Source organism: Arvicanthis niloticus, chromosome 7 (genome assembly GCF_011762505.2).
Source record: "Arvicanthis niloticus isolate mArvNil1 chromosome 7, mArvNil1.pat.X, whole genome shotgun sequence".
NCBI classification, from domain to species: domain Eukaryota; kingdom Metazoa; phylum Chordata; class Mammalia; order Rodentia; family Muridae; genus Arvicanthis; species Arvicanthis niloticus.
This window is the reverse complement of record NC_047664.1, coordinates 4,434,745-4,455,577: the sequence shown is the minus strand read 5'-3', so window position 1 is coordinate 4,455,577 and position 20,833 is coordinate 4,434,745. Positions and strand designations below refer to the sequence as shown.

General features: G+C 40.1%; 1 protein-coding gene and 1 pseudogene across 29 annotated transcripts in view; one reads left to right on the top strand and one right to left on the bottom strand.

Annotated features, from left to right (window-relative positions):
• The window catches only part of Znf644 (zinc finger protein 644), a 66,763-nt gene that overhangs the window by 36,911 nt on the left and 9,019 nt on the right, over nt 1–20,833 (bottom strand). For 11 of the 29 annotated variants that reach the window (XM_076937817.1, XM_076937824.1, XM_034508413.2 and 8 more), the window contains one exon: nt 9,939–9,999. The exons of 2 other annotated variants lie outside the window; for them this stretch is intronic. In XM_076937817.1, the coding sequence (XP_076793932.1) occupies nt 9,939–9,982 (44 nt within the window). In that variant the 5' untranslated portion in view covers nt 9,983–9,999. Of the gene's footprint in view, nt 1–3,162; nt 3,238–4,623; nt 4,709–8,098; nt 8,189–9,938; nt 10,000–10,267; nt 10,385–18,138; nt 18,163–20,833 lie in introns of those variants that run through there. 16 more of the 29 variants (XM_076937812.1, XM_076937820.1, XM_076937828.1 and 13 more) reach the window with 8 other exon arrangements.
• Nucleotides 11,896–12,000, top strand: LOC117713240 (U6atac minor spliceosomal RNA; annotated as a pseudogene).

Genomic DNA, 20,833 nt, shown 5'->3' with positions numbered 1-20,833 from the left:
TTTTTTTAAATGAGCAAGGAATTTGAATGGACATTTCTCCAATACAAATGCCAGCAAGCACATGAAAAGATGTTCAGAATCATTATCATCAATAAGATCCAGCTTGGCAGCTCAACACTATAGAGGCTACCACAGAAAATTCTCTCGAACCCAGGAGTCTTGAGACCAACTTGAAATTACAAGACTTCTTCTGAAATAAGCAAAAGTACAAAGAGGCACCACTTCACCATCATCAGGACAGCTGCTACCAAAATGCAACAAAAGTTAACTACATACACACACACACACACACACACACACACACACACACACACACGGAGAACATAAAGAAGGAACAAAGACAGAAAACGAACCATCTGTACAGTGTTAGAGGCAACGTCAAGTGGTGCAGCTCCCATAGGAAACTGAGTGCAGAGTTTACACTCAGAATATGTGTATTATTCACAAGCTGTAGACTGAGGGCAGCCTACATGCTCACTGGTAAACAAGCTTGATAAAATGTAGTACACACACACAACAGCCTTAAAAGGAGGTTGGTAAAATATCACAACATGGAAAACCTTAAGCATAAAGAGAAATAAGTCAGCTATAAAAAGGAAAATATTTAATGATTCTATTGAAATGATAATTAAAATCAGTAAAAAAATTTGCCAATTTATGTGAGTGGAAACCAATACCATATCTGTGTTTTCAAAAATAACCTAGGGAAGGTGCATATGCATGTAGATGGAATTAGCAATTTTAATTGTGTATAGTTTTTGTGAGTTTTTTGTTTGTTTGTTTGTTTTGTTGTGTTTTGTTTTCTGAGACAAGGTAGCTATGTAGCTCTGGCTATCCTAAAACACAATATAGACCAGGCTGTCCAAATGACCCACCTGCCTCTGTCTCCCAAATGCTGAGACTAAAGGTGAGTAGCACCAAGCCCAGAGTGCTGGCTATTCCTGATTGTCAACTTGACTACATATGGAATGAGCTCCAATCCAGAAATGGAGGCCACAGCTGGGATCCAGATCTTGAGGCATAGCAGCCATGAAAAGCTTAGACCAGGGCAAGGATACACACCTTCAATCCCAGGAGGCAGAGGCCAGCAGGTATCTAAGTACAAAGCCAGCCTGGTACAGAACAAGTTCCAAATCCAGGAGTGGTGGTACACACCTCTACTCTGGGCCATACCTTCTGCTGGAGACCTACACAGGGACAATGGAAGAAGGAGGGCTTACTCTTCTTGCACTTGCTTGCCAGCACATCTGTTGCCTACTTCTTCAGGATTCCAGCTTATACAGAAGACCAGCTGAAACACCTAACCTCATGGGACTGAGCAACTACTCGATTCTTGGACTTCCCATTCACAGATGCCCATTGTTGCATTAGTTGGACTGCAGACTATAAGGTATTCCAATAAATTCCCTTAATATATAGAGACATCCTATAAGTTCTGTGACTCTAGAGAACTCTGACTAATACACCCACCCCATTTTAAAAATTTTATTTTGCCGGGCAGTGGTGGCACACGCCTTTAATCCCAGCCCTTGGGAGGCAGAGGCAGGCGGATTTCTGAGTTCGAGGCCAGCCTGGTCTACAGAGTGAGTTCCAGGACAGCCAGGGCTACACAGAAAAACCCTGTCTCTCGAAAAACCAAAAACCAAAACAAAACAAAAACCCTTTATTTCACATCTATTTATACTGCTTTAAGAGTGGTATAACAATTTTAATCTATTATTATTTTAATTAATATTTATTTTAATAATTATTTTAATATTTAATAACTATTATTTAATGTTTATTTTAATAATTATTTTAATTATTTTAATTAATTACAAAACAATGAATTAATATTTATAAAATATTAGTAACAATGTCTGGTACTGAATAAATGTTAAATGAAATAAACCTGGATATCATGGTTTTGCTAAACCAGGCAAAAAAAAGTCTAAAAGTTCTCAAGTTTAAAACACACACACACACACACACACACACACACACACACACACACACACACACACAAATTTCTGTTAAACATGTAGCTCTGGGGGTTGCTGTTGGGGTGGGCAGTGGGAAACAACGGAGTCTGGGACAATGGCTGTGGTTCCAGGCTACTGTGTACCCAGGTACCACTGGCATAGCGCTGGGAGTTGGGAATGGAGTCCCCATCCACGGGTCAGACAGGAAGGGGGAAGGCAGAGCCCAGTATGGGGGTGGAACCCTGTTTGATTCCAAGTGAGTGCTCAGTACAGAGGGGCTGGGCTGGAAGAGAGAAGCCACCTAGGAGAGATGCAGGCACAGCTTTAGAATGCAGCAAGTTCCAGGTTAACCAGGGTTACAGAGACTGTCTCAGAAATATAAAATAAAAATGAAAATCAAAAAAATAAATCCATCTAAGGGCTGAAGAGATGGCACAGCAGCTAAGAGCCCTGGCTGGCTCTCGCAGAGGACAAAGTACCCATGGGGTGGCTTACAACCATACATAACTGAAGGGAGAATTTTGGTTTCTTTTTTTAAAAAGCTATGTTATATGAATATGTTTTTGTTTTAAACCAGGTGTGGGATATGGATTTGCTTCAGATTGTGCACAGCAGCAGATTGTCTTGTGCTCTGGCAGGGGTGTGATTATCCCAGCTGAAGACAGTTCACGTCTGGAATTCTGGGGACCCCTGAGAAGGTATAAAATGAGCAAAGTTCCTTCTGCTGCATTTGCAGTTCTGCTGCTTTTCCTAAATTCCTGGTTTGCTGGTTGGAGATATCCTGACAATGAAGACTGGACTTGCCATAGGAATTCAACGCCTCTAATCAATAGGTAGTTGTCTAAAGAGATACACACCTCCTGTCCCCTCTTAACCTCTTCTCTCAGGCTAGTGTTGTGAGGTTGGAAGGGAATGGGGTGGAGAAGGGTAGTAGGTAAAAGAATCCAATCAAGTAGCCAAAAAGTACAGTTACACATAAATCTTATTCCGGGGATTGCATGCCCTCTTCTGGCCTCTGTGGGCACTAGCCATACGTGTGGTATGCAAACATAAATATAGGCAAAATAGTCATATGCATAAAATAAAATCTTTTAAAAAATAGTAAAAACTTACCATAGTCTTACATTTTAATCAAAAAATGCAAACCATAAACATCTGTGAAGCTACAAAGGGTGCTACAGGAGGTATCAATATTTTGTACCTTTTCTTCTGGCCATGTGTCCTGTGGTTTACTGTTCCATTGCTGTGAAGAGACTCACCATGACCACAGCAACCCCTATAAAGGAAAGCACTTAACTAGGGCTTGCTTAATTTCAGAGATTATTAGTCCATTACCATTACAGCAGGCAGCAGGAAGAGAGACATTGGGCCTGTCTTGGGCTTTGGAAACCTAAAAGTCCACTCCGTGGCACACTTCCTCAGACAGGCCCACACCTCTTAATCCTTCTCAAGTAGTGCCACTCACTAATGTCTTAGTGTTCAAATGTATGAGCCTCTGGGGCACATTCTTATTCAAACCATTATCCCATGTTTTTAAGTCATTTAGTTAATCAGGAGCTTGGCATATGTACCACAAATATTTTGAAAAAGTGATTTTCTGGGAATTAGATGCAAGGAATCTTAACACTCTCATGTGGCACCCCGGCCTTTCCAGAAACCAGAGGCAGGCCCTGATACATGGGAAGGTCATTCTTTGACTTTCTCCTGTCTTCCCCAAAGAACTTCTTGCGCCAGGTACCTTACCTTATAAGAAAATATCAAAAGAAACAAAGCCTAGCCAAAGCTACAAGTTGTAAGTCTATCTCCAAAAAAATGTCTACACAGAAGTCTAACCAAAACAGAAGTAAATCCGTTTTCAACAATTTTTAGGTCAAATACTAAGAAACAAAAATGAGTGTATGAGAGAGAAAGGCATTGATAACCCTCAGGTCTCTCTTAAGAGCTTCACGTTACCTAGTACTTCAGCTCACCTGGCTCAGGCTGTTTCAAGCTCAATTTAACTAAAACTTAGTTCTTGTCTGTTCCAAACACTCAGCAGCCCCATGGTTCCAATCTATGAATGCAGTTCCACTGCCAAAGCTAGAAACATAAAGCATCCTAACTGCTGCCTTAACTTCCATAGCCCCAGCTCTATTGTGAGTAAATACCAAAGCTGATCTATTGTGCTGTCAAAATCTCTCAAATCTGACCACATGTTCGTAACTGCACTTTACTATTGTAAGGACAGTCCATCCTCAGTACAATCTAGCATCCCTGTGATCTGTTCTCTAGTTTTTCACTGGGTTCTTTTGCCAGAGACATTTAAGGTAAAGTTTAGCAGAAGGGTCTGGGATCAAAACCAAAACAACAGCAGCAGCAGCAACAACAGCAACAGCAGCTGCAGCAACAACTGCAACAGCAACAACAACAACAACAAGCACAACTGCAGCAACATCTCCTCAGATATATTCCCATCACTTCCACATAAGCTCCTTCAACTGCTTATTATTATTCTGTTAACCTAAACTCTTTAAATGGTTTATATGATCCGTAAAAAAAAATGGCCCCAGTCTTATTCTCTAGTCCCTGGCACCAAGCACTACCCCTCCTTCTTACCTCATGATGAGCTCTACTCTGAAAGCGATGTGGCTCTCTGGGTCCCACCAAGTCTCCCTTTTCTTACCTCACTTCTTAGGCTGACTCTTCTGCCACAGATCCTCAATTTTATCTGATAAATCACGAACAGTTTTTCTACATTTCAATTTGTCACTTCTCTGGGAGGCTCTGAAGTATGTCTGTGGGGAGCCAACGGAAGGCGGCTATCATCCTTGAAGCCATCTTGAGCCATATACCCTGACAAGAGACTTGTTTACAATAGCCTACAACAGCTGAGCACACTCTGATAACATCTTGTTTTAGATACCCAGGATTTTCCCTTGGGTGTGTGAGACTTAAAAGATGTGATTTAGAGATAAGACCTAAGGGCGTGACTTAAAGGTGTGGCTTAGAAGTGAGACATATAAAAGGCGAGAGGCAGACAGAAGAAAGGAGTAGGCAATTGAGACTCAAGACAGGCAACTAGGATTAGACACTTGTACTTGGATGAGACTCGAGACTAGAACTTAGAACTTGGAACTTGGAGGCACTACAGACTAGGGACTAGGAACTCAAGACTTGGGACTTGGACTAGAGAGACTTGAGAATAAATGGGACTGAATCACACTCTGTCTGGTCTCCATTCTTCGCGTCCCTCCTCACTCTCCCTCTTGCTGAACCCCGACCCGCTGACCAGAGCATCTTGGGGCAGTGCAGGCTCTAACAATTTAGCCCCCAAGGCTTTCGGCAGTGCGGGTTCCAACTCTGATAGAGCGGTCCCTGACATCTTGGCCCCCAAGCGTGGAATAGTGCAGCTCTCAACATATGTCTACTTCGTCTGAGCAGAATTCAGAATAATTCCAGAAATTCCAAGGCTAAGACAGGATGATCTTACATTTTAGGTCAGCCTGGGATATATAGTGAAGTTCTAGGCCAGCCTGGATTTTGGGGCAAACAAACCATCTCAAACAAACAAACACATAAACAAACAAACATCTACTATGAGTAGAAGCAGCAATAGCAGCAACAAACTGCTATATTTAATCTATATGAAATGCTTGAATATAGATTGAAGTGTGTTGTAAAGCCCATTGACCTTGGCTTTCAGGAATTCAAGACTGTAGCACATATCCAATCATCTTTCTCCCTAAGTTTAAGAACTATTATCAAGGATAGACTAAAAACAACTAAACTACAATAACAAATTCAGATGTCATTAAATGAATCAACTGGTATGTAAAAACATTTTACAGATCAATAGTCATGTAATAGGGAGACTCCATAATCCTCAGACTAGTTAGAAGGTTTACTGGTTTTCTCAAAAGAATAGTATGGAAGAAGTCAAAAGACCTGGGTTCTAGCTTTGCAATTACCCACCTGGCCTTAAGCTAGCCATCACTACTTCTGTACCTCATGACGGTAGGGAGAGTACCCTGGTGTGTGGGAGCCAAGGAATGCTGCAAAGAGCACATCATACAATAGACCTCACACAAGAGACTTACTGGGGAGGGGGAAAGGCTGCCTCTGAGCAGGGACAAGAAAGGGAGAGAGAGGGCGACAGTCAGACAAACAGACAGACAGACGGACAGACAGGATATGTGTGATGACGGGAGGTTTTATAAAGACTATGTAACTGATGAGTACAGTGAACATGTGTCATATTTGGCAGCTGGAGATGACATGCCTGCTGAAGGCAGGCTTGAGCATCTGGTTCATAACAATAACATTAGCTGTAAAACTGAAATAATTATGTATCAATATGAAAATATTCACCACATTATTTTTTGTCAAACTCAGACTTGTTTAAATGATTTGAAAAAAATTAACAATTCAAATTTCTACACTTAGTACAATATAAACACAACATCTGAGAATCTGTTAGTAAGCTAGATGAGGTAGAGCATGCCTGCAATCTTCCAAGCACTCAGGCAGCTGAGGCAGGAAGACAGCAGCAAGTCTGAGACCATCCTAGGCTACACAGTGAGACCTATTCAAAACCATGAAGAAATAAAATGCCAATAAACTTGGCAACATGAATGTCCAATTAAGTGAAATCTTTATAAAATATCTTCTGACATTAAAATTTTAGTGCAAGCCTCCCTCTGCTCATTATTTTCCATCTAACCAATGAAAACAATTCTTTTATCCGGGGCTGTATTCAAACAGGAAAAATATGAAATTGAGGTACATCTAAAGACCTCTGAAGAGGAAATCAAGTCTCAACTCTCTAGACATGCAAATCAAGGAGTTAAGAGATATGCAAATCAAACAATGTAACAAGACCACACACTTTATACCCAGAAAAAACACAAGTTAATCAAGGTTATATATTCAACACTAACAATAAAAATACTTCAGGAAGACAGAACAGCAGTAGAAGGGGTCTGTAGCTAACTCTGTATTCAGCCTTTATTGCCAAAGCCGCAATGAAGAAAAGACAAATTGATCCCAGTGGGGAAGAACCTCTTCTTGCTTTGGACTTGCCACAAGGCAGTCTAGTTTCAGGCATAAAAACCCCAGGCGACTGACTGTGATAGCCAACCCAACCAGCCAAGTTTTAAATATTAAGAAAAAACACTGTCAAAATACTTTAACTTTTTAAATAAGTCATTCATTAATAGATTATATATAGAGAGATTATATATATATATAAAATCATGTTTATAATGATAAAATAAAAGCATCCACAATTCTAGATCATGGTGCTTTGGTCTTTACTCATTTCCACCTGCGGGGACAATGAGGGAGCTCTCTTCATCTCTAACTTATGTGACCAACTCTCCCACTCTCTTTACTTACATTAGTAATACATTTTTTAAAATGTTCAACTTAAAGAAATAACTAGTAAAACAACCTGAGGTGAATACTCTACTAGAAAATAATACTTCAATTTTTACAAAACAGATGAAAAACTTTTGCATGGAAACTGTAATCAAAATCAGTGATATTTAAGTTAGCTAAATATCACTAAAAGTAAGATTATTGACTTCAACTGATCAAAAGACTGAAGACACACCCTCACTCCAAAGTGTCTCTATGCTGCCCTAAGTGGCTCTTTCCTATGGCCACGCAACAGCCGAACTGTGCCCAGGCCCACTCTAACACAATTCTGAAATCCTGCTTGAGAAAGAATGGTTACTGACCCAAGCTGAACAAATACTCGCTGAGCCATGTAAGATGAGTGAGACATGGTTGGGGTCTACCTTCAACTGGACCACAGTGTGACCACAGGCACAGGGCCGCTGTGTGGTCTGAATGAGAATGACCTCCACAGGTTCCTGTATTTGAATGCTGGTCCACAGTTGGTGGGACTGTTTGGGAAGGATTGATTGTGGTCTTGTTGGAAGTGGGTGGGCTTTGAGGTTTTAAAAAGCCCAGCCCATTCTCAGCTCCCTTTCCCTCTTCCTCTCTCTCTCTCTCTCCCCCCCTCTGTCTCAATGTCTCAACATGTAAGCACTCAGTCACTGCTCCCACAACACGCCTGCCTGCCTCCTGCCATGCTCCCCACCATGATGGTGATAAACTCACCTTCTGGAATTGTGTGCCCCAAATTAAATGCTTACTTTCATATGTTGCCTTGATCATGGTGTCACTTAACAGCAACAGAAACAACAACTCAGACAACAATGTACTGCATAAGGCCAGGCCCGGCTCTAGGTTTGAGACAACAAAAGAAATAATGAATGACCACTACAGAAGAAAAGCTGTCACTACTGGACAGGATTCCGGCCAGCAGTGCCTCTGACCTAGGCATGTGGGCACAGATGAGTAGCTGCCTGTCACAACACAGACAGCTTACATTTTCTTCTGCTATTGATGGGGTAAAAGGAAATGAGCCTAGGAGGGGGAGAAGGAGTAAGAATTGGAACTGAGAACAAAGGGTTACAGAACACCCAAGATAAATAATGGCATTCTAACAACACGAATAAAACGAAAATATCAAAATAAAACTTTAAAAAAAGGCACAAGCTATATAATTCTATATATATGAAGTTCAAAAACAGCTAAAACCGGGCTGGAGAGATGGCTCAGCAGTTAAGAGCACTGACTGCTCTTCCAGAGGTACTAAGTTCAATTCCCAGCAACCACATGGTGGCTCACATCTATAAAAAGATCCGATGCCCTCTTCTGGTGTGTCTAAAGACCACTATAGTATACTTACATAAAAATAATAACTCTTCCCACAAAACAGCTAAAACTAAACCAGGCTAAAGAAATTTAACAAGGCTATTAGAAATTTTCTATATATACATGAGTGGGTCAATATAAATTACAATATAGTCATTCAATTCTGTACTTTAAAGTTCACACATTGCTAAAAGTTAATTATAACATGACAAAAAAGGAAAGTCCATATCCAATGTTGCAGAATCCCAAGTAAGGCAGATATGTATCCCTGCAGATGTATATAACCAGAGGAAGGTTCTTATAGGTACTGCGTATTCACCCACAAGACCTTAAATACAGTGTAAGCCTCCTCTTCTCTACTTCAAGACGCTTGGCAGCTTCACCATCTGTAGTTCTTTTTTAGTCTCTATTTTAAGGCCATGTTTACTGACTGATGGAGTTTTATCATTTCAAAAGCTTTACATTTCTACAAAGCATTCTTCAGACACAAATATCAGCAAAATTACCTTTATAAAAGTCAACAGTCCTTAGAAGGCCAGCAGAGTTATATGAGAAAAGCCACGACAGAGCCGGGGAGAAGGGCCGTAGACTAAGTGCTGGCTGTGCAAGTGTGAAGACCCAGGTTCACATCCCAGCACCCACAGACAGCCAGCATGGTGGCCTGCCTGTAATTCCAGTGCTCAGAAGACAGAGACAGCTGTTCCTTTGGTGAGCTGGCTATCTAAGCAAGGTTCAGAGAGAGCCTTTCTTCCCTAAATAAAATGCAGAGTAACCTCTGGCCTCCAAACTCATGTACACATATTACTAAACATGCCAGTTCTCACCAGTTTTCACATTACAGTAACAGGAAGTAGTCATGGCTTAAATGTTTGTTTTGTTAAGGAAATAAAGTAAAATCAAGAGAAGAGTACTATATTCTCTCCACTACAGGGAAAAAAAAAAAAAGTTAACACATCTTGTACTACCTAGTGGGAGATCACCAGCAGTGGCTAAAGCAACACCAACCACATTTTCTGACATGCTACCATGCTAGGGCCCCGTAAACGTCAGGAGACTCAGTACTAAGGAGGACACTAAGACTGCTCCAGTGCTCACTCTGTGCCTGTTCACTCCTATTCATCAACTCAATCAAGGTGGTCAAAGAGTTAAAAGCATACTGTAAAATTTTACTGAAATTCTTTAATTCTAGACTTGTAGGCACGTTTTAAAGTTATAAACTCTTTTTTTTATTAATCCAACTTTAATATGTAACATTTAATAAAGTGTTCTACTTACCTAAATTTTGGCTTATTAACATCTCGATGCAAGAATAATCTCATCCAAAATTAAATCAAGCCTGAAACAATACATGTAAAAAAACAATCGCTTAGGTTTTTCTTGCTTCATTTCAGGTAGGAAAAACACTGTACCTATAATACACTATTTTAAATTTAAAATTAAAAGTTTCTTTTTTCATAAAATATCTAAAAGTGTTCAACAATTAACATGACTAATTTAATATTCAATGGATTGTTAAGTTCCTTTTCAAGGGGAACAATAACCTATCCCAGCAAAAAACTTAAAAGTCTAGAGGGCAGGAGAAGTGGCTCAGTAATTCCCAGCACCTGCTGCTCTCGCAGAGGACCAAGGTTCAGGTCCCAGCATCCACAGGGCAGCAACAACTATCTGTAACACCAGGACCTCTGATGCCCACTTCTGACCTCTGTGGCCACTGCACACACCTGGTACACAGACATACATGCAAAAAGAACACTTGTACACATAAAATATTTTTAAAAGAAACATAATTTGCAGTTCTTAAAAATGTTTATTTTATATCAATTACTTTCATTAATTTTAATACTATTAATATTTATAGTATATTTACTATATTATTAAATATTATTTTTTAAGTATGTTGTTAAATATATTAAATAATATATCAATTGTATATTTAATAATACTATTAATAATATTATTAATAATAAAATAGCAATGGTAATACTGGTCCTCAAACTATGGGCAATTAGTTCTGACCCTACATGGATATTAAAGTCTGCAGATGGTCAGATCTATTATATATAATGGCATAGTCTTTGTGTGCAACCCATGTATACTCTTCCATGTACTTTTACACCATTGCTTCAGTACTTCTAAAAATGAATACCATGTGAATTCTATAGACATGAGACTGACAGTAAGAAAGACAAGTCTGTATGTACTTGGTACAAACACAAACTCTCCCCTCCCCCCACAAATATTTTTAATACGGGGTTTGTTAAATCCATGGATGTAGAGCCCAGGTATGAGGAGAGTTGAGTGTTCATGAATAAAACATACTTCTAAGTGACTCACTCTGTAGACCAGGCTAGCCTCAAACTCAAGAGATCTACCTGCCTCTGCTTCCCAAGGGCTAAGATCAAAGGTGTGTTCCATCATGCCCATATGGCACAGTTTCAATGGCACCGTAGTAATAATGCAGACTAAATAAGAGATTTAAATTTTCTAATTCCAATATGTATTTGATTTAAAATAATCAAGTAAAACTCAGGATAATAAATTTAGTTCACAGTTTCAAGAAATAAGGGAAAGTTTACTTCTATTTCTGGATACACCAACACTAAGAAATAACCACATTTACTCACAATGACAGCTGATAATAAACAGCCCAGAGGTATCTTCTATTGAATCGCTCTATTCATCAGGACCAGGAATTAGTTATTAAGGGTTTCTATCTCTACAGAAAGTTTGTGAACCAGAAATCCCAAACTCATGTTAGTATTTAGCAGGCAACCCTGGAGAGACCAACAAATATAGTTTGGGCACAGATGATGCCAGTACTTTAGAAAAGAAAAAGACCACCTGGAGGTTTCTTGTACAGCCTGCTCTGCCACTGTCCTGTTGATTTCTGTAGGGTCTGTAATGAGACCTGCAGTTTTGCCTTTCTGAGAAGTGGTGCATTTCCTGAGGTGATGCTGTTCCGGGGACTACACTGAGAAACCACAGACCTGCATACCCTGTGCTGTCTGCATGAGAACACTCCTCCCCAGTGCCAGGGCTACTCTATTTGCCTAGAACTGCACACCATCACTGTCACAAACAAAACAATGCTATTCAAGGTCCACTAGACATTTCTGTGTGATAGGCTAAAGCATGTCTCCATAAAAGACACTACCCTCATCTCCTCAACCTCTGCATGCTGTCTCCCATAGGAAAAACAGTCTTTGCAGATAAGACTGATAATCGGTTTGGAATGTTACAAGAAGACTCTGACAAGGATGGAAGGAGTCCTTGGGCCTGACAACACACACAATTAAGGTGCTGCCACCTGCCTTGTGCCATCCCACAGTAAGTTTTTACTTACTGTTGTGACCTGAGAATGTTGATTTGAAGATGGGAAGCAGAAACTGCAAGACATTTCCAGACCCAGATGCACAAACTCACGGGAATGATTTCTATGCAGTGAGGTGTACTGTGTAACCAGTGCATTTGGTTATGGAGAGGGAGGTTGATAGTGGATTATCCTGGATTATCTGACTGTCTGAGGAGGCAGGAAGAAAACAGAACACACAGACAAGGAGAATATACGGCCTTGATGACAGGGGAGTATGGGCACAGCAGGAACACCACCAGCAGCCTCATGAAGAAGCAAGAGATGGGTATGACTTCAGCTCTCTTCTCTCTGCATCACTAGGCTATGAACACACAACCCAACACCCCCCCTCCCCACAGAACTACAACCTCACGCATACAGCAAATGCTCTGAGCTACAATCCCCAGCTGGTCTGGGTTTATTTTGTTGATTCTTCATACCCTCACCCCAGGCTTTTCGCTTGGTAGCTCAGCCAGGCCTTGAACTTACCATCTTGCCCCAGCCTCCTGAAAAGCTGTAATGCCTGACTCCTAGCCTCCACAACTGGCCATCTATTCATTCCTTCAAATGTCCTACATGGAAGCCCTGACCCCTGACTACGTGTGGAGGAAGAGCACTTCAGGAGGCAAATAATGAGCCAGGCCCCAAGAATGAATCCATAATCAAGTACTGGGTGTGTCTGCAGAAAATAAACAACGTTGTGAGCTGGAGGAAAGGCTCCCTGCAAACGCCCCAGCAGAGAAACCTGTACACTCATCATCAACTGCATCACGGTGAGGCGTTATGTCACAAACTGCACTGCCATGACCTGAAAGCACCTATCTGACTTTAATACAATGAAACAAAAACCAATAGCAGACAGGAAGCAGAAAATGTATACATCAATACATCAGTGGCAGGTTAGCTTCTTATTCTCTCAGTAAATCTATGAAAGGTACCTCTGAGACAAGCTCTGGGTAAGTATGTAGCCTAGGCTACCTCAAGTCCTAGAATTCACAGGGATTTGCTGTACCAGTGACCTAAAACCTCACTCTTAATCACTGCATCAAAATAGACATCACTAGGGAACTTAGTAACCATGCCAAGGAACTAGAAAATGAACTATGCTAAAACAAATTAGAAAGAAGGACATGAAAAAAACTAAGACACAGATAAATGAAAAAGACATGTAAAACTAAAAACCAAGACAACTCTACTAGAAACAGAAACGAAAGAGGACACTGCAAACAAAGCAGAAGGCTGTGGGCAACAGTGGCCAACAGATTGGAACACCCAGAAGTGAGCACACACTTAAAATGTAACTATAAGGGGTAAGAAATAGCAGTTAACAGAATTTTTGCCTTTCCAGCAGAGCCAAGTACAGCTCCTGTTTCCAGGAGCTGATTCACAACCTGTAACTCCAGCTCCAAGGGATACAATGCCCTTTTCTAGCCTCTGTAGGCTTCTATATTCAAATGTACATACACAGAGACACAGTATATATGCATACTTAAAAATAAACCATATATATATAGCTCATCTACTCACTCCAATAGCACATTAGTTCAATTTCCTCAGCCACCAAGGTACTGTACAGTAATACCTCATCTAAGTTTCTTCACATTAACATGGCCTACCTACAAGAATGACATGCAAATTGTAAAACTTTCCTATTCACAACAAGCATATACCAGGCAGTGGTGGTACATGCCTCTAATCCCAGCACCCAGGAAGCAGAGGCAGGTGGATCTCTGTGAGTCTGAGGCCAGCCTGGTCTACAGAGTGAGTTCCAAGATAGCCAAGGCTACACAGAGAAACTATGTCTCAACAAACCAAAAAATAAGAACATGAACTGCCAAAACTGACTCAATATATAAGGACTCTCTGAACAGACAAACAGGCTCAGGTGATTTCTCTAAGGTCTACATCTATGCCAGATAACTGAAGAATTAGCATTACTCTTCAAAGTTCAAAAAAGTAGAATATTCCCAAACTCTGCTAGACAATACAAGTCACACAACAAAAGCAGACAACCACTTAAAAAAATTCAAATACCCCTTACAAATGTAAGCCACAAAATCTCACTCTACAAACACCCCTAATCCAAAAATCTGAAACCTAAAGCTCCTAAATCCGAGATTTTTGGGGATCTGATGGTCTACTAGTATTTCCCATTTAAATATTTAAAATAAAAAACACCTCTGGTATCTACAACAGTTCTGGTTCCAGGGGCTGGAAAGGGCTCAACCAGAGTTTTGTTTACCACCAAACCATGTAGAGCTGTTTATCCTCCTGCCCCAGTGTGAACTGGTGGTCCTCGGTTCTCCCTGTACCGCCATTGCAGGCTTCTATGCACTCATGTCTATAATGGGATCATTTCTCTTTGCAGTTCACCCAATCATTTCTTATCTAACATGTGCCTTTTAGTAACCTCTTGAGGCATACTGCATCTGAACTAAAAACCCCAACCAGGTTTTGGCGTTATACCTGCTCCATCCCACACTTGACAAGTTAATAGAGTGCAAAAGGAGTTAACACTCTGGCAGTCTGGAAAGCGTTATCCCATTACCAACTGCTTTCTGGTGCTGATTTGTAATCCTTTTTGTGATAAAAGGGAAAACACTTTTATTTCTGGTTGTCTAAAACTTCAACATGGACATGTTTTCAAACACTATGCTAAACATTCTGTAAGGCATCTGTGTTTTCCTGGGGAATGAAGCCAAAGCCCTGAGCGTGCTAGGCAAGTGCTCCATCACTGAGCTACAGCCCAGCCTGACCTTAACCCTCACCCCCACTTTTTCTTTTTTTTTTTTTTTTCTCTTTTTTTAGAGATATTGTCGTTTCACCAGCCAGGCTGAACCTGAACGAGTTCCATATCCCACTCAGTTCTCAAACTGCAATTCTGCTTCGGGTACATATGTACCATTGCCAGGCTCCAGTGAACCCTGTTGTTATATAAAACTCATCTCTTGCCCAATCACTTAGTTCTTCCATCCATTTCTCCTAGTCTGTAATTGTTCTTCCCATGTTGAACCTCCAATTGTGCTCTAATTTTACCTTCTCCACTGTGTCCCCGTTCTACCATTTGTGGAAGACTTAACTCTACCATCCAAGCTTCTATTAAGATTCTGAACGCCCTCTTCTATTAGGTCTGTAGTGTGCTCAACCTCCCATCCTGTTACTCCAGTCTACATCTCTATGACTCTTCCTTAACTCCTAACAGTTAACCATCTTCTTGCAGTGTTTCTACTTCCTTTTCTACCATTTTTGGCCTATTCTCAAATATCTGGTGATCCTCAGTTCTAAGAGTAAATACTTTTTAAAAAGTTGCTCAGAAGCTGTGTGTGGGTGGATGCCACTACAGTATGGCCAATCTGCACAATTCACCTGGGTCTTCTGTTATCAGCTGATACTCGGTTTTCCTTTGTCACATCAGTGTGCTGTAGAAGGATACATTTTCCAGTCTTCATTTGGGATAGAATTCTGACAGTCACAACTGAGAGGAGAGAACAGCTGGTGTTGATTCCTAGTGAAGCGTATAGCTATCTGGTCTACCCTCTTGGAGTTCAGGTATGATACCCTTACCCTGAGCTATGCCTAGTAATTCTCATCTACATAGATCTTCCAGCTCAGAGTAAGAAATTTGAAGGTAAAAGATTCATGAGTGTTGTCTGTTTTGCAGACTTACCAGACCCTGCACCCACCAACTCACGACCAACTGTAGGCTTCTTCCACTGAGCATTAGCAGGTTTCTCTACAAAGGTAGTCACCACTTGTTGCCAGGGTGTACTTTAGTGATCACTCTCTTAATCTCACATTATAATGCTAGTGGGATGCTGATACTAAATGGCCCTTTAATTTACCATGTTCAAATAAAGGATAATACTGTTTTCATGTTCAAGCAAAGGATAGTAGTTACTCTGGTTACTATTACTTTACATTGAGTTCTACTACACTAAAGTAACAGTCTATAGAATTTCTCTTGTATAAAATTAAAACCCTCTTTGAGGCCAATGCACAACCTTCTTTAAAAGATTTCTGTGCAGGAGCAAAAAGTGCTCATAACCCACAAGTCATCTCTCTTCAGACCCCAATGTAAAACTTTCTAAAACATTTTTTAATAAAACAGAAAGAATCATAGGAATTTGAGAAACTATGTACTCTCCTGGGAACATTAGGAATATTTTATTAAGTAAAATATTTATATTCAAATCGGTCCAGTCTTTAGTTATGGTTTACTTGATTTATAAAATTCTAAAGATAAATTAAAATTAAACCCTGAGGTTATCAACTTGAGAAATATTATTGTTCTTGTCTCAAAACTATTTTTTAATCACAAATTTAAGCCTAATACTGTGTTTAATACACTGAATAATGAAACAATTACATTCTTCTTTTACTCTATTGGTTTAGCACAGAAGTATCATCTGTTTGCTTTAGTGTTTTTACCGTTTTTTGTTTTCATCATTAGTTATCACTTGTTATAATCACAAAGGCCAGGCAGAGTGGCACCAGCCTTTAATTCCAGCTCAGGGAGCAGGTGGGTCTGAGTTTGCAGCCAAGCCAGCCTAGTTTACAGAGTGAGATTCTGCCTTAAACAAAGAATAGAGGGGGAGGGGAGGGGAGGGGAAGGGAGGGGAGGGGAGGGGAGGGGAGGGGAGGGGAGGGGAGGGGAGGGGAGGGGAGGGGAAAAGGAAAAAAAGAAAAGGGACATGAAAGAAAAAACAAAACAAACAAAACCCAACAAATTTTTAACAGGTAAGGAACTTCAGAAATCAATTCTGGTTAAGTCTCAGGTAATTATATTTGAAAAGAAAACTGGTGAACCAGGCTTAGAGAAACAAGATAACCAGGAGGCAGCCAGAAAAGCAATACCCCCAGCAAGGGTGTCTACCTAGACACCAAGAACAGCACTGGCAGCCTAAGGACTTCTGAAATTGACCCTGTCTTACACCTCTCCTATGCTAAGTGCTTCTACAGATAGGGAGTATCTGATGGTTACTTAATGTCCTGGTGCCCCTCACATGGCACCGTGCTCCCATGGGTACCCTTTTTTCACTACTACTCACCTTACAAGCACCCACGGCCACAGCAAGCATGCCAGTGGTCCGCTATTCCCACAGCTCAGGAGCCAGAGTGGTAGGAGTGGGACCTGAGGAAAGCTTTGCCTCCTGTGCCTACGCACACTATCAGAAAGTGGTTTTCTGCCGCCTTTCCTCGCCCATCCTACCTATATGAAAAATACACATGAAACCTCCAATTCCCACTTGACAGCAAGGAAAATGTCTTTCCTTTAGCAGATTTGGGGGACAACAGGTAACTCGGAGTCAAATTTAACTATTTCCCCACGTTTCTAAAAGCTATTATCATGTTTCTGTAAGCTAATACTATTATGGCTAAAATAGAAATTTATTTCAAAACTAACACATTACTAACTTAAAACTGTCAAGACTCCATTTACTCCAAAATTTTTGAATTCTTTAAATTCTTTTAAAAAGCAAAATATTTAAATGTTACTATTGCTGTAACTTTCATGTTTTCCCTAATTCTATTCTAAGAATGATATTCTACACATGTCTTCTAGACTTTATAAAGCATAATATACATTCAACTCAGGAGCTTTCAGAAATTCAAGTAAAGATAAATTAGCTGAACTGTGAAAGCATACACCAGTCATGGAACTAAATGTGTGAGCATCTCCTGCTAGTGCTGAGCCCAGGCGTCACGCAGAGGCAGAGCACCTGACCAAGCGTGAGGCCTGACGGCTTCCCACCTCGAATGCAGGGCAAAGTTTTCAAAATAGGTACCTAACTAGTAACAGAAGCTGATAGTCCAGATCATTTTTATTGCTTGGTTTTCTATCAGCTCTTCTATCAATTATCTCTTACATTATGACTAAGTGCTATTTTAATTAAAATTCAGTATCACATTCCATTGAACTGAAATATTTCATTCAAAATTCAACCATTACATACAGTAAAACTTTCTTGGGTTTTAATGTGGGTTTTGTTTTGGGGCAAAGGTCTGTGTAGCCCTGACTGTCCTGGAGCTCACTATGTAGACCAGGCTAGTCTCAAGTGTTTTTACACCAAACTTAACAAAAACTCAAGTCACTGAATCTTTTATGGAAGAAGACATATGTACCTTAAAATGTATAACTCAGGGCTAGAAGGATGGATGGCTCAGTAGTTAAAAACACTCACTGCTCTTCCAAAGGTCCCAAGTTCAATTCCCAGCACCCGCATGGCAGCTCACAATTGCCTGATGCTGTCTTCTGGTGTGCAGATGTACATGCAGAAAAGTACCCATATCTATATAAATACATAAATTTTAAAAATTTGTAACTTAAATGTAAACTTTATCACCAACTAAATGGTTGAACAGCAGAAAATAGTAACATTGTTCCAGTCTGTGACTAGTACCCAGGCATATCTATGTTCCTGGGAGTGCATGTGTTCATGTGTATTTAGTCACATGTGAGCCTGCCTATGGAGGCTGGAGATATCCTGAAGCTTGTCAACTCAGCTAGACTTACTCGGGACTGTGACCCACCTGTATCCTCAACCACCCTCCCCCCCAACACACACACCTCTCTCCCTCTCACACACCACACCTCTCTCTCTCTCTCATATACACACACACACACACACCCCTCTCAAACTCACACACACACCTCTCACTCACATTCCCCCACACACACAGATACCCCCCTTTCCCTCTCTGCCCCCCACACAGGAACTTGAGACTACAAACGCACAAGTCTCTGCTCAGCTTTTATCAAACTCAAACCCTCACACTTGCATTACTCACTAAGCCATTTCTCCAGCACCAAGTGGCTTAATTTTTATTTATTTTAATCCGTACTACATGATTAGGAGCTTCAGTATTTCATATTATCAATTTTTTAAATCCATCTTCTGCTGGATGTGGTGATGCACAGCTTTAATCCCAGCCTTTGGGAAGCAGAGGCAAGGCCATATCTGTGCGTTGTGAAGTTGGCTTCATCTACAGAGTTTGAGACAGCACTTTGAAAACTAGTCTCAGAAACATACCCACCACCCATCCTCTCTCTTAGTGTCTCCTCTGCTCTTCCTGGCCCTTCAACTTCACTCACATCCCCAAGCATATTCTAGCTATTTTTTTTTTCTTTTTCATGGAATTCTGGTCAATCAATGATTAGTGAAACCTTTTACTTCAAATCTCCAAGGAAAACTTCAGATCCCTCCAGTTCATGCTACAATTTATCAAATTTATTTGTGTTACCTTTGTTTTAAAATTAACTCTAGTCAAGACATCCTACAATCCCCACCTGACTTTCTCTGAAGTGCCATTTCTCCCTAAGTCCCCAAATCTATTCCCAGCACTTCTTCAAACTGTAGGTACCTTACAAAGCAGCTTTCCTAAACAATCCATGCACATTTACGCACTAGGAGCTCTGCAGAGCGCCCTGAGCTGCTAGTGTCTGCAGAGACACTGAGCCAACTCTACAGCCATCCTAGATGAAGCCAGCACAGGACAGCTACAGCACGGCTGTGTTTTCTGGTTTTGTTAATTACATCAGGTCTTCAACAGTTCATTGAAGAAACTGTTGAATTTTGGTTTTCCGTAGAGAAAATTATTTCTTAGTCTGGATTTCCGCCCTGATTCTATTTTTTAAAGTATAATAAGCATAAATTGCCAATTCCGTTTGATGTAAACAAAACTTTTTAAACATAATAAGTAACGTATACATAACTTATTCTATCACTCCAGGTTCAAATACATCTGTAGTAGGCAGATTTCCCCTGTAAACCATATCACTTTTACTGATATTATAATTTTCAACTCTCTAATGTTTACAGATGTGTTCTGCATTTAACCTGCCTGGCTCCTATTTTGATTTTTGTTGCATCTCCCACCTACTTGTCAAGGTAGGCTGCTCGGGCTTAGGTACAATTCCAAGTGTGACATACTGAGCTTCAATGAAAAATGCAACAAAACACATTGCAGTAAAAACTATTTTTGCAATAAAGAGTTTCAAACAGTTAAACAATAAGAATATGAAAAGTGGGGCATGCCATAATACAAACAGTATTTCTAAAAACAAAATCAAATTTCTCAAAACCAAAGTCACAAATGTTTATCAAACACAGTAACATAAAACATGTTCTTCAGGTTTTCTATACACAAAAGCTTCAATGGCGTTCCAATTATTTTGTGACTTTCCAAATCTAGTACAAAAAGACCCCCACTTTTATAATATTTTGAAGTCAAAGCATGTACTTTTTTTAATGTCTGATCTACCCAATTGTACATTAGCCTTACCCTAAGAAAATACAGCAGATAGTCAATCATCTCTTCAAGACAACTATGCAAATTCTCAAGAACAGCAATATGTTAAATACATTTATTCCAGAAAAAGAAAAACAAAATTCTTTACATGAAATACAAATTTTTATTCATTAGCTCAAATACATTCATAATCTAAATATTAATAAAATCTCTTATGGCAATTTCTACAGAATATACAAAACATATCCATTCTTCAAAACTAAGTATCATAAAACATAAAGCTGCATATTTTCTTTACTATATACCTTTACAACTCTAAGTCGTCTAGATTTCAGGGAAAAAGAGATTCTCTCCAAAGCACCAGCTGAATAGTATACCACAACAAAGCTCCCACTGCTCAGAATTACTGAGTAACAGTCATGTAGTTACTGCTTCCAACTGAAGAGAAAACTCAAACACTGTAAGCAAAAACCAGGATAAACATTTCATGATAAACATGGAGAAGTACATTTCTCCATTTCTTTCTTCTTTCTGTGGAGATGAGGGGTGGGGAAGAGGGTTGAGACAG